This window comes from Drosophila persimilis, unplaced genomic scaffold (assembly GCF_003286085.1).
Source record: "Drosophila persimilis strain 14011-0111.01,24,50 unplaced genomic scaffold, DperRS2 tig00000721-arrow-arrow-pilon, whole genome shotgun sequence".
NCBI lineage: Eukaryota > Metazoa > Arthropoda > Insecta > Diptera > Drosophilidae > Drosophila > Drosophila persimilis.
In genome coordinates, this window is record NW_020825344.1 from 47487 (window position 1) to 61707 (window position 14221).

Consider the following 14221-nt stretch of genomic DNA (forward strand, 5'->3'; position numbering starts at 1 on the left):
AAGGATACTTAAAGAACTATAACTAACTCTTTGGTCTGGTGATGGCTATTCAAGGATCAGGTATCGGGAATTGTACGTTGTTGTGTGTAGGTGGTTGTGTTGTGTGGTTCTGTTTTGAGCGTGCTGGGGTTGGAATTATACGTATGCTTGGCTTTTCGCACATGTGTATAGGTTGTTAAGAAATAAATAAATACTCTAACAATTACGTATTAGACTTTGGCACACACACACTACACTGAACTCTTTGGTCAAATACGTATTTCTAGTAGTCTAGGCAGCCGGAGGAGGCTGTGTTTGAATTAGTGGAATTAGCTAATTAGCTTGGGGTGGTTTTTGTTTTTGTTTTGTGGTTTTAAAACTCGCATCTATGTATGGCTAATAAAAACCAATAAAATTATAACAACAAATTCAATTTCAATTGGTTACTAACAGACCTCCAGTTATTAGGTTTTGGTTGGTAAAAAAAGGCAACGGAACGCTGGTTAACATGATTAGGCACTATTCTGTACTCTAAGGGCTAAAAACACACGAGACTTGTATAAATGGAGGGCCACTTACCCTGCTGGCACACATATTCATAGCCATGGCGCACACAGTCGCCCACATCGCAGCCGAGAGTTCGGCAGTCCTGTTGCGGTGGAGTCAAATAACCTACCGCGAAGGATAAAGATGATTAGCTTTGGTTTTTGAAAGAGTCTTAAGATATGGTTTACATTGCACATAGGCATCTCCGTTGGGGAAGTCCTCCGGGCAGTAGCACTCGGCTTGGTCGTTGTCCAGCACATGGCAGGCCGCATTCAATCCACATGGATGATCATGACAGGCATTCACCAGAGGTCCCTCGCAGAGGCACCCCTTGTTGGCATCCCCGATGCAGCCATCCATGCAGGCACACTCGTAGCCGCCGGGCACTTCGGTACACTTGGAGTTGACGCCACACGGGCTGTTGGAGCAGCCACCGTCCAGGGGCTGGCACTCGCTGGCAGGATTTCCAAAGAAGTCGGGTGGGCAGGAACATTGGGCCTGGCGGTTAACTACACGGCATTGGGCATTGGTGCCGCAGGCACCGTACTCCAGGCAGGGATTGCGGCACTTGCCGCCATCGCATCGCTTGCTGCTGTCGCAGTCAGAGTCCTGACGACACTCGAACTGCACGCACTCCTTACTGGGTTCTCCCTCATAGCCGTCGGGGCAGTAGCAGAGCATACGATGCTCGGACACGGTGCACAGGGCATTGCGTCCGCAGGCCTTGTCGTCGGCACATGGGTCTGTACACTTGCCGCGCACACAGCTCTGGTCGGCGGCACAGTCACTGTTGGACTTGCAGCCGGCAATGCAGGCGCCTCTCTCGCACAACTGTCCCACGGTGCATTGTCGCTTGGGTCCGCACTTGTTGCGACACTTTCCGCGCGCGCACTGTTGTCCGCAGGCGCAGTCCTCCGTTCGGGAGCATTTTGTGGCGCAGTAGGCCCCGTTCTCGTCGCATTCACAGCCGGGATGGCAGCGCTCCGCTGGCAGTTGGCAGCCAGTGAGGCCGTCTCCAATGAAAGAGGCCGGACACTGGCACTGGACGCCATGATTCACCACCAGACAGTCGGCACACTGGCCACACTGGCCGGGGCTGCGACAGGGATTCTGGCACTTCTTGTTCACGCAGGCCTCGTCGGTCGCACAGCTAAGGTCGTTGCGGCAACCGGTCTGACAGACACGATTCTCGCAGATCTGGCCCTGGGCACAGACCTCATCCGTGTTGCAGACTGTGCGGCAGGTTCCACGCATGCAGCGCTCGTCCGAGAGACAGTTCTGGTCGTTGCGACACTTGCCCTGACAGCTTCCGGCGTAGCACAATTGGTTGTTCTGGCAGTCCTCGTTGCGTCCGCAGGCGATTCGCGGAACCTTGCAGGCCACGTTGGCCATGCCGCTAAGTCCCTCCGGGCAAGTGCACTGTTTGCGATGGTCAATCGTCTGGCAGAGGGCATTCGTTCCACAGGCCGTGGGGTCTGCACAGGGATCCACGCACTGTTGGGCAGAGCAGGAAAGCTCGGGCGGACAACCCTGGTCGGACCGGCAGCCGGGCACGCAGTTAAGACCCAGACACAGTTCGCCGTGGGCGCATTCGTTGTCGTGGCGACAGAGTGGCTTGCAGACGCCCTGCTGGCAACGCTCGTTGGTCAGGCAGCCGGCGTCGTCGGCGCACAAGGGGCGGCACACAGACTCGAAGCATGCCAGCCCGTTGCCACAGTCGCGATTCTCGCGGCACTCGAGCGGGGGGGCACGCACGCAGCCCACCTGGGGCGTGGGATTGGGTACCATGCTCTCCAGACAGCTGCAGGTGGCCCGGTGATTGGAAACCGAACAGGCGGCATTTGGGCCGCAGGGACTCTCCACACAGGGATTCACACACTTATCGTTGCGGCAGGACTCGGAGGCACTGCAGTCATCATCCACATGGCAGCCGTAGACGCACTTGTTGTGCAGGCAGACGTGCCCCAAGAAGCAATCGTTATCCACGCGGCAGGTCACTAAAATAAGATCAGATTTAGGTATGAAAATCATGTGAGATGGAAGGGAAGGAAGGGAACCTACGCATGCAATTTCCCCGCAAGCATTTCTCGTTGGAGGCACACTCCAGATCGTTGTGGCACACAGGAAGGCACATGGAGTCGCGGCAGGTGTAGCCAGGCGAGCAGTCACCATCGCAGGCAACTGGCACCCGGACACATTCCTTCGACGAGTCTCCGGTGAAACCCTCCGGGCAGTGGCACTGTTTAAGGTGGTTCAACATCACGCACTCGGCGTTCTGGCCGCAGGCCTGGGGCTGGACACAGGGATTGAAGCATTGGCCGCCCTGGCACACCTCCGACGGCCCACACTCGGTGTCCAGCACGCAGGCAGCTATATTTATAGGGAAAATCAGAGAGAGAGAGAATTAATTGACTTGAATTCTATAGGAGGTTAAGTTCCCGTCTCTTGCAACGTTCGTGTTCGGCGTGTGTTGTCGTTTGTGTGTAATTTGTAGTTAAGTTTGCATCTAGTCTAAGAGTTAGAGTTAGCGTTTGGTTTAATGCGTGGGCATCGAGGCCAGTCCAAGGTTTTGAAGTAAGTATCTAGTAGTTATGGTAGTTTCTTGAGATGTTGTGACACACTTGAGGGTTTGCAAAGGAATCTAAATCGTATATTTATCAGTTATTGTGGAATACTTGATGCGTTTGTAAAGTTAATTTGTGAATGCTTTCCCTCTTTGATATAATTTCCAACAAAGAATCAATTATTTTCCTTATCATACTTATTAGCTATTAAATCGATAATTCATAGTCATTGGCGTACCCTAAAGTAATGCTCTAATATTGTTTGTTAATTACGCAGCCCACTGTACAGTTGCTTTGTGATGTACCTCACAGCTTTCGTTCGTTTTCTGCTATCACTTTCGGGTGATCGCAGTAAAAATTTCCCCTAAGTGAACAGCTACATTCGTTTTGAAGAATTCGCTTTGAAAGAATCTGTTATTTTTACGATGAAACGCTAAATAGGTATGGTTTTTATGGTACTAGTTATTTAGAAAAAGAAGTAATAAAAATAATACCCCCATTGAATGCCACAACATCTCTGGTATAGATTTCTGTGCTAGTTTTTGGTAAGTAAGTGAGTAAGTAGGTACTAATAAGAAGATAGGTAAATAGACTTTACTCGTTCGGGTACACCTGCATTCGAATGCAATTGTTTGTAGTAGAGTTTTGCAGTCGGAAGGTGGTAGAGTCGGTGGTGGGGTTTTTGCAGGCAAGGGTGCGTGGGGAGTACTTACGTTTGCAGACGCTATCCGAGCAGTAGGTGTTTGTGGGACAGTCGCCGGTGACCTGACAGGGAACGGGCAATGGCTTACAGCCGGCCACCCGGTCAGCGGGTTGGCCGTCGTAGCCCATGCGGCATGCACAGTGAGCGATGGGGCCACATTGCAGTTGTGCGCAGAGATCGTGACACTTGGCCACGCCGTTAGTTTTGGTGCATGCAGCATGCGGGGGACAGTCCTCGTTGGTCTCGCACTCCACGGAGCTGCGACAGCCCTCATTATACGGGTCAACAACGAGGCCGGGGGGACAGCTACACTTATAGGAGCCGCGCGAGTTCCGGCAACGGGCACCGGGTCCGCACCGAGCATCGCGACAAAAGTCAATGACATCGCAGCGTACGCGGGGATCGCCACTGAAGCCGGGCTGGCAGTGGCACACCTGCTGATGGTGTTCCGTGGTGCAGAGAGCGTTGTCCCCGCAGGGCTGGCCTATCAGGCAGGCGATCTTGCACATATTATTGTCGCAGCTCTTGTCGTTCGAACAGTCCTCGTCGCTGCTGCACTCGATCTTGCGGCAGCCCGACTTGGCATCCCCAAAGAACCCATCCTTGCAAATACAGTCCGGAGAGTGGGAGCGAGCCACACACTCGGCATTGCGGCCACAGGCGGCACGACCGAGGCACACGGGCTCACAGCGGGCACGTCCGTAGGCATCCATCTGGCAGGTCTCGTCCTCGCCACAGTCCGTATTGGCGCCGCACTCCAGCTCCTTAGTGCAGATGTTGTTCGAGCAGAACTGGAACTGGGGACAGGTCGTGTTGGATTTACAGGTGCCCTGGCAGACGCCTTGAAGGCACAACTGCTCCGAGATGCAATCCCTGTTGGTGCTGCAGAGAGGGCTGCAAATTCCATGCGAGCAAATGCTTCCCTGTGCGCACTGCGCATCCTGCTGGCAGTATTGCAGTGGCACACATCCCTGTTTGGCATCTCCGGTGCTGCCCGACTCGCAGGCACAGACTCCGATGTGATTCTGGACCGAACAGAGAGCCTGGGCTCCGCAGGCATTGGGCAGAGAGCAAGGATCAATACATTTGGCATCCAGGCAGGCCTTGTCCCCGCCACAGTCATCGTTGTCCGAGCACTCGCTGTGTACGCACTCGACGAGAGGATCTCCGCGGGAATTCGCGGAGCAGGTGCACACGGCCTGGTGGCTTTGAGCCTGACAGTTGGCATTGATGCCGCACGCATTCTGCCGTTCGCAGGGACTGCGGCATCGGGAATTCTGGCAACTGGCGGTTGCGGGGCAGTCGACATCGCTGAGGCATTCGCTGGGATCCCGGCATCCGGCCTGCTGGGATCTCCGATGAGTCCCTCGGGGCACTGGCAGTTGTAGCTTCCAGGCAGATTGTTGCAGAAGGCCGTGCTGTGGCAGGGCTGCGACAGACACTCGTTGATATCTTCGCACACTCATCCGCTGACCAGTTGGTATCCCTCGTAGCAGGCGCATACCGCCTTGTGGTCGGACACCTCGCAGTTTCCTTTGCCGCAGCCGGTTAGGTCGCAGGGTTTGATGCAGCGATTCGTCTCCGCATCGCAGGCACGATCGCTGGCACAGTCCACATGATCGATGCACTCGACCTTGAAGCAGCCGACTCCTGTATCATTTGGATCACCTAGATATCCAGCAGGACAGCTACACTGAGCCTCGTGTCCTTCCGACTGGCAATGGGCAATGGCTCCGCACACGGTCTGCAGGCACGGATCCGTGCACTTGCCCTGTATGCAGGCCAAATTGTTGGCACAATCGTCCGGCTGGTGGCATTGCCGCCCTTGGGAACAGCCCTGCTTGGTGTATCCATCGCCGACGGTACCCTCGGGACCCACACAGCGATAAGAACCGGGCACATTCTCGCACCGGGCACTGGCATGGCACGGCTGCTCCGTACACTCGTCGATGTCGGAGCAGCCAAAGGGCGTGCCAATAAATCCGCTGGCGCACTTGCACTTTCCAGTGAGGCAGAGCTCTGTGGGCGGGCAGTCCGCGTCGGAGTCGCATCCTGGCTGGCAGGTGCGATCCGCATTACAGATCTCCCCGGCCAGACAGTTGTTGCTGGTGTAGCAGACCTTGCGGCACACCTGCTGATAGCAGCGCTCTCCAATCGCGCAGGAGGAGGTCTTGGTGCAGGGGAGATTGCACTGGTTGCCGATACACATGTGTCCGTTGGGGCACTGATTGCTGGCCAGGCAGGGAGCGGGCACTCGCACGCAGCCCTGTTCGGGCGTGGGATTGCCCTCGAATCCCTCCGGACAGCTGCACTGACTCCGGTGCTGGGCAATGTTGCAGAGGGCATTGGGGCCGCAACTGTTGCCGGACTGGCACGGATTCAGACACTTGTTCTCGATGCAGGACTGGTCCTGCTTGCACTCCTTGTTGCTGCGGCAGCCGATGGTGCAGTGACCCTCCACTCAGGCCAGGCCACTGGCGCACTGGCTGTGGTCCAGGCAGGCCACCACACAGACGTTGTTCAGACAGCTCTCGCCGTCGGAGCAGTCCTGCGAGTTCCGGCACGCGATGCGGCACTGGCCGTTGAAGCACAGCTCTCCGCCGCAGTCCACGTCGGTCAGGCACTTGGAGGCGCTGCGGGCGCATCCGTCCTTGGCCGAATCGGAGATGGGTTGGAAACGCAGCGGACAACTGCAGACGGGCTTCCGGTTCACGACCTTGCACTCGGCATTCGATCCGCAGGCGTTGTCGCACGGATTCTGACAGCGTCCGCCCGCGCAGATGGTGTTGGCCGGACAGTCGGCATCCCCATTGGGGCACTGGCCGTCCGGACGGCAGCCCGCGCTCTTGGGTTCGCCCACGAAGTGAGGCGGACACTTGCACACGGGTCCCTCGGGTGCGACCTCACAAATGGCCGATGCATGACAGGTTCCTGCGGCACAGCCGCTCTGTTTGGTGCAAGCCACCTCGGGCAGTGGGTCGCCACGGAATCCGGGAGGGCACTGGCACACGGCGCGATGATCCTCGGCCAAGCAGATGGCATTCTCGCCACACGACTCCTCGTCGCAGACATCGAAGCAGGTGTGGGTCATTCGGTTGCACATTTGGGTGGTGAAACAGTCGTGATTGTAGACACACGGCACGCTCTGGCAGCCATTGAACGGATCGTACGGATCGCCGGCGAATGGTCCGGGCGGACACTGGCACTGGGCCTGATGGTTGTTCGTGATGCAGACGGCACGGGGGCCGCACTTGACCGACTCGCAGGCTGGGCGACAGCTCAGCGTTTGGGTGGTCTCGTCCTTGATGCAGGCCTCCGACTCCTGGCACTCGGCATGGCTGCGGCACTGATGCTTCTGCGCCGGCTGGCAGCCATTCCGATCGTTGGGATTTCCCACAAAACCGTTCAGGCAGTCGCAGCGTCCCTGGTGCTGCCGGGCCACGCAAATGGCATTGGCCGGACAGGTGAAGGAATCGCAGATGGCCACGCACTTGAGCACGCCCAGGACGTCCGGGCGACAGGCGGAGGCATCCGGACAGTTGGCATCGCTGGTGCAGTCGGGCAGCGAGGGTTTCTCGCACGAGGAGACCACCGGGTTCCACACGAAGCTCTCGGCACAATTGCAGTTGGCATGTCCCGCGGGATTGATCTTGCACAGCTCGTTCGGTCCGCAGACCACATTCGAGCATAGATTAATGCAATCCCGAGTGCCATGGGCCGATGAAGTCTGGCAGCCGAAGCCGCGCTCGCAGTCCTTGTCCGTTTTGCATTTGTCCTCCATTTCGGGTATCGTCCGTTCCGGCTGGCAGCCCACTTGCAGATTGCTCGGATTGCCGAAGAAACCGTCGGAGCAGATGCACGACGAGCGATGATCTTCGCCCACGCAGAGGGCATTGGGACCGCACTGGATCTTCGAGCAGGCATCCACGCACTTGCGCAGACCCCTGCCCAGCTGGAAGCAGATCTCCGTGTGACGGCAGTCGGCATCGTTGCCACACTGGCCGCGCACGCTGCATCCCTCGCTGAGATCATGCGGATCTCCGATGTAGCCCATGGGGCAGTGGCATTTCCCAGCATCGCAGATGGCACGCGGTCCACAGTCCGCCTTGGAGCAGAGGTTCTTGCACTGTCCGTTCTGGCAACTGTAGCCATCGGGGCACTCCACGCGCTCGTTGCACTGGCACTTGTTTGCATCCTGGCAGAACCGGCTCTCGATGGGTTGGCAGCTGCTGTAGGGATTTCCGGCGTGTCCGGACAGGCAGAGGCACTCGAAGCCACCGGCAGTGTTGAGGCAGGCGGCATTTAGGCCGCACGGTTTGTTGGTGCACTCGTCCACGTCCTGGCAGCCCACATGGGGATTGCCGCTGAAGCCCTGCGGACAGAGGCACGTGATGTGGTTTCCCACAGCGCGACATTCCGCGTTCGGACCACAGCTATTCGGCTGGCAGACATTCTTGCTCTGGGCGCCACAGCCCTCGTAGGGATTGCCATATGTTCCCGGATTGCAGGCACATCGGCTCTGTCCCAATCCGTACTCGCAATGGGCATTGTCCCCGCAGCCTGGCGAGCACTTGGCCATCTCGATGGGCGGCATGCAGAGGAGATCAGGATTGCCGACAAAGTTCGGTTCACAGACGCACTTTCCGTTGTTCTTGTCGCAGGTGGCTCCAATGCCGCAGACGACCCCATCGCAGCGCTCCTTGCAGCGTCCGTTGATGCAGATCTGACGCTCGTCGCAAGGCCGCGTGGCCGTACACTGATCCGTGCTGCAGCTGCCGCCGGGGAAGGGATTCCCCAGCTGTCCCTGCGGGCACTTGCAGGTGGGTCCGTCGCTGGTGGGTATGCACAAGGCTCCCTCGCCGCAGATCACGTCCTGGCACTGGGAGACGCACTCGCCATCGGCATTCTTGACGAAACCCACGCGACAGCGACACCATCCCGCATGCTGTTCGGTCTCGCAGTAGGCGTTCGATCCGCACAGGAGACTGGCACAGGGACTCAGGCAACTGCCGTCGAGGCAGGCCAGATTACTCGCGCAATCCTCGTTGCTGAGGCACTTGCTCTTGGGCGTTCCGTTCTCAAAGATGCAGCCGCTCTTGTACGGGTCTCCGGTAAATCCCTTGGGGCACACGCACTGGTATCCTCCCTTCTTGTTCACGCAGTAGGCACCGTAGGCGCATGGCAAATGCGCGCACTCATCCTCGTCTGTGCAGCCGAGCAGGGGATCGCCCTTGAAGCCCGCCTCGCACATGCATTGCGGGGGATCCGAGGGCGTGCACTTGGCATTGATGCCACAGGGGAATCGCTCGCAGGGGCTCTTGCACTTGTTGTTGTCCTGAGGATCGAGGAAGTACGGCGGTGGGCAGACACACTCTCCCGGCTGGATGCACTTCTCGTTGCTGGCACACTCCTTGTCTGCGGCGCACTTCCTTTGGGCCGGAGCATAAAGTCCGTTGTAGGCATCCCCCAGGTAGCCCTCGGGACAGTGGCAGGTGTAGCCCCCGGCCTGATTCACGCACTGAGCTCCAAAGGCGCAGAGCTGGGTGCCGCGCTCCTCGCACTCGTTGACATCCGCACAGGTGCCGTCCGGCTGCGTCTGGTAACCCTTGGGGCAGGCGCAGTAACTCACGCCACCGGCAATGGAGATGCATTCCGCACCGCTGGGGCAGGCCTGGCCGCCACTGGAGCAGCCCGCGAGGACGCAGCTGTTGCCCAGAAGCTTGTACGGCGCCTGGCACTGGCACTCTGCGGTGCTGCAGATCTCACACATGATGAAGGGGTTGCCGGTGTGGCCCTGCGGGCAGCGGCACTCGTAGCTTCCGGGCAGGTTCTTGCCCTGGCGGCAGATGCACACGCTTTTTCCTGTGTACGAATCCTGCACGCAGCTCTCGCCAGCCGCACAGGGATTCGCGTCGGAACAGCCTGCACTCTTGGATGTGGCACATCCCTCGCGGTAAGCATCGCCCGATGATCCGCCCGGGCACTGGCAAAGATATCCACCCGCTGTGTTGGTGCAAATGGCCTTCTCCGCACAAGGATTGGCCCGGCACTCGTCAATGTCGTTGCAGCCGCCGGGAAGAGCGGCATTTCCAGTGTAGCCGGGTGCACAGAGGCACTGCGCCTGACCATTGGCCAGCATGCACTGGGCATGGGCTCCGCAGTCCTGCGTTTCGCACGGATGCCGGCAATCGTTGCCTATATTCGGCTCCGGGCACAGACAACGCTTCGTTTCGTCACAGATGGCATTTCCGGGACAGTTCTCGCTGGTCGTGCAGCTCACGATGGGTACGCAGCGCACACTGGGATCGGGATCGGCAATGGTGTGTTCGGGACAGCGACAGGTGTATCCACCGCCGGGCATGTTCACGCACTCGGCGCCCGATCCGCATTTACTGCCAGTCCGGCACTCGTCCACATCCACGCACTTGCTGTGCGGATCTCCAGAGAAGCCTGGAGGACAGGCGCACGAGTAACCACCGGCGGTGTTGGAGCATGTGGCGTTCTGGCCACAGCTGCCAAAGGGTCCATGCAGCAGATCGCACTCGTCAATGTCCACACAACCGGCGGCTACATCACTGGGATTGTAGGTCCATCCCTCCTCGCAGACGCAGTAGGCCTCGTTCTGGTCCGGTTTGCAGTAGGCATGCGGCCCACAGCGGACATCCTCGCAGGGCTGCTTGCAGGCCATCCTCGGGGGACTGCCCACCGGCCTCACAGTCGCAACGATACGAGCCGGGAGTGTTCAGGCACTGGGCATGCTGGCCGCAGACCTCTGCATGGGTGCGACACTCATCGATGTCCACACAACTGGCGCCAATGGGCTCGAATCCGTCAAGGCAGAAGCACTGGTTCTCAATGCACTCGGCGTTGTTGGTGCAATCGAAATTACTGCGGCAGAGGATGTTCACATCCACCTGTTCGCAGGCCACCTTTGGATCGGGCTTGCCGTCGTAGCCCTGCGGACACTTGCAGTTGTACCCGGGAACCGTGTTTTCGCACTGGGCGTGCTGGCCGCAGGGTTTGTCCAGGGCGGCACACTCGTCAATGTCCACGCAGCCGCGGAAGGGATCGCCGGTGTAGTCCGGCTTGCAGGTGCACACAAAGCTTCCGATCGTGTCCGTGCAGATGGCATTCTCGCCGCACGGGTTGTCCTGACACTCGTTGATGTCTGGATCGGTCGAGGGGCAGGGTGTTTGGGGCAAACGCGTGGTTCATTGGCGGGTTGTGGTGGTGGTGGTGGTGGTTGGGGGATTGGGTTAAATATATTTATAAATTAATTAAATTAGTATTCAACGAGGGGGAACGTTGTGAGTTGCTGCGGACACCGCAACTCTACAGTTATACCCGATACTAAGTCAGTATAGCTCTATTCCGGCAGACGGCGCTAATATTAAACGAAACGACAAAGAGTGTGTGCGAGAGAGACAGAAAATCAGTCTGAGCGTGACGTCTGATCAAAATTCAGCAATCTGATAGATATGATTATTATCTATGATTCTGCGTTTTTAGTTTTCTTGTATCCTCAATATTATGGATGCCACAGTTTTTCGTCCTTTGTGGAGGCGGAAGGGGGTGGGGCGAAATTCTGAGATATACGTTTTATAGTGAGATCTAGCAGAAGTGCGGATACCAAATTTTGTTATTCTAGCCTTAATAGTCTCTGAGATTTGTGAATATCCCCAGATTTGCATCCTTTGCGGGGGCGGAAGGGGGTGCGGCGAAATTTTGACACAAAACGGTCAAGGTCCGATATCACAGGAGTGTGGATACCAAATTTGGTTGCACTAGCTTTTATGGGTTCTGAGATCCTTGAACTCATATTTTGCAATTGGCAAAACCGACCATGAAACCTGTGTGTTAGAGTGAGACAGAGAGAGAAGAATTGTTTTCGTGATTCTGGCTATAATAATTATACAATCTGGTTCAGATTTTGCACTCTAGAAGATATAGTCATCTTCTACGATTCTGCGTTTTTTGTTTTCTTGTATCTTTCAAATTGTGGATGCCACAGTTTTTCGCCCTTTGTGGGGGCGGAAGTCGGCGGTGCAAAGTTTTGAAATATTTTTGTAGCAGTGACATATCACAGAAGTCTGGATCCAAAACATCGTTGCTCTAGCTCTTATAGTCTGTGAGCATTAGGCGCTGAAGGGGACGGACAGACGGACAGACGGACGGACGGACAGACGGACAGACGGACGGACGGACAGACGGACAGACAGACATGGCTCAATCGACTCGGCTATTGATGCTGATCAAGAATATATATACTTTATGGGGTCGGAAACGATTCCTTCTGGACGTTACACACATCCATTTTCACCACAAATCTAATATACCCCAATACTCATTTTGAGTATCGGGTATAAAAACAATACAAAATTGGATGATAGACAGGCGATGGAGCATATAGCGTGAAGTGGGGGAGCGGGAGGAGATACTGGATACAGATATTGTAGATAGAGGGATAGAGGTGGGAGGGAGGACTACAGTGGGTGTCGAGGAGGAAGCTGTCTGAAAAGCATGCAACTGCTAGAAAAGCATAAAAGCTAAGGCTTGAAGCTTGCTAAAAAAAATAGGCAGCTTTAAAGGCATTTAGCGGGTGGGAGGGATTGGGAATTTTAGGAGGAAGCGCCCCCCACAAGGTCTGCAAGTCCATGCGGGTGTTTTATCCCCTCGGATCTTGCAAGCCTCGTGGAGTTACAAAAATATTCAGGCTCTTTTTTCAGTATTTTGCAATTTAAATACTAAATATAATACTGAAAATTCCGTAATATCTAAGAATATACTTGGTATTTTCACTGGAATATATTTCAAATATCGCTTAAACGATTGAAACTACTATAAAAGGTGTAATACAAATCTGAAAATACCAAGTATTTCCATCGGAATATACTATAATACGGAAAATAGAGCCTGGGGACGAAGCATGTCTAAAGCAGGCAATAAATACTAACTCTCGCAATGCAAATAGCCCTGTCCTTGGAATCCACTCGGGCACAGACATCGATACGAGCCCGGAAAGTTAATGCATTTGGCGTTGGTGCCGCACTTGGCCATGCCATCCGGCTGGTTGCACTCATCGATGTCCAGGCAGGCCAAGCCCGCGCCCGATGTGGCAGGAGCCACCGCCGTATGGATATCGGCTTCCCCCTGGCCATAGCCCAGTGGCAGGATGGCGAGAGGTGGCTCTGCGTTCTGATCGTGCTCGAGGACGAAGCCGAGGGGACAACGACACTGATAGCTACCGCCCATGTTCACGCATTCAGCACCCGAACCGCATGGATTGTTAGTGGCGCATTCATCAACATCTGGTATTATGTTTTGTTTCGGTATTAATGTAGCATTTTGCGGTGCATTAATGTTGGTATGTTGTGTGTGTGATGTGTGCGTGTTGGTATTTTGTTTTGGTATTTTGTAGGTGCCGCCAATTCAAAAACAAACAAAAGTGCAAAAAATACAACCAAAATGGTAAATGTCAAATGTCAAATGATGATTAAACTTCTAGGCTATCTGTTGCACTCACCCTCGCAGCCGTGCATGGGATCCCCGCTGTAGCCGTCGGGGCAGAGGCAGCGGAAGCTGCCGTCGTTATTCAAACAGTTGGCATTGCGGCCGCAGGGAGATCGAGCACACTCGTCCTGGTCCACGCATCCTTGGTCGGCGCGTCCATCGCCGTCGTATCCCGGCGGGCAGTCGCAGCGATAACTGCCCGCGAGATTCGTAAATATGGCACCGGGTCCGCAGACATTCGGATATGTGCACTCGTCCACGTCCTGACAGTCCTTGTAGGGATCGGCGCCCACAAAGCCCTCGGGACAGGCACAGGTGTAGTTCCCAGGCGTGTTGATGCACTGGGCGTTCGGGGGGCAGGCCTGCGGATTGCGGCACTCGTCCACATCCGTGCAGAGCACTTCACCGTCGCCCTCGTACCCATCGTTGCACTTGCACAGGAAGTGCGACGGCAGATTACAGCACTCGGCATTCTCCACGCATCGCGCTGCTATCGCGGGATCTTGGCATTCGTCAATGTCTGCAAGTAGAGGAAGATACGACGGAGGACCGTGATTAATCGAAGATGCTACACAACAAATGACAAGTAATTAAAATCCAAACGCAGTACATTATCTTCCACCTTCCAACTTATTTATTGCATGCCCCCCCACGCAGGCGGCACCATCCAAGAGACGTGTTCTGGCTCTGGCTCTAGCTCTGGCTTTGACTGCCGGTCTCTCTACGCATTTTGCCGCTTGAATGCGCGCTCTGCTCGCATTCACAGTCGCGGGGAATCGGACATGGAGTAGCAGCCATGTGGCAATGGATGCCATCGAGATTTGCATATTACGCATGACATTTCAGTGTCATTCGCGCGAGTGGAAGCCCCGACGACAATGTCAGAGCACAGGATGCACCAGTTGCATACATTTTCATA

At 55.9% G+C, this 14221-nt stretch overlaps 1 protein-coding gene across 1 annotated transcript in view; it reads right to left on the reverse strand.

Moving 5' to 3' along the window:
- The window catches only part of LOC6604447, a gene marked incomplete at both ends in the record, with an annotated part of 61262 nt that extends 47440 nt beyond the window's left edge, over nt 1-13822 (reverse strand). Inside the window, 8 exon segments of the mRNA XM_026992243.1 lie at nt 559-651; nt 714-2522; nt 2587-2895; nt 3803-5140; nt 5143-10496; nt 10498-10960; nt 12747-13100; nt 13316-13822. Coding sequence (XP_026848044.1) covers nt 559-651; nt 714-2522; nt 2587-2895; nt 3803-5140; nt 5143-10496; nt 10498-10960; nt 12747-13100; nt 13316-13822 — 10227 coding nt within the window.
- Between the last annotated feature and the right edge of the window lie 399 nt (nt 13823-14221).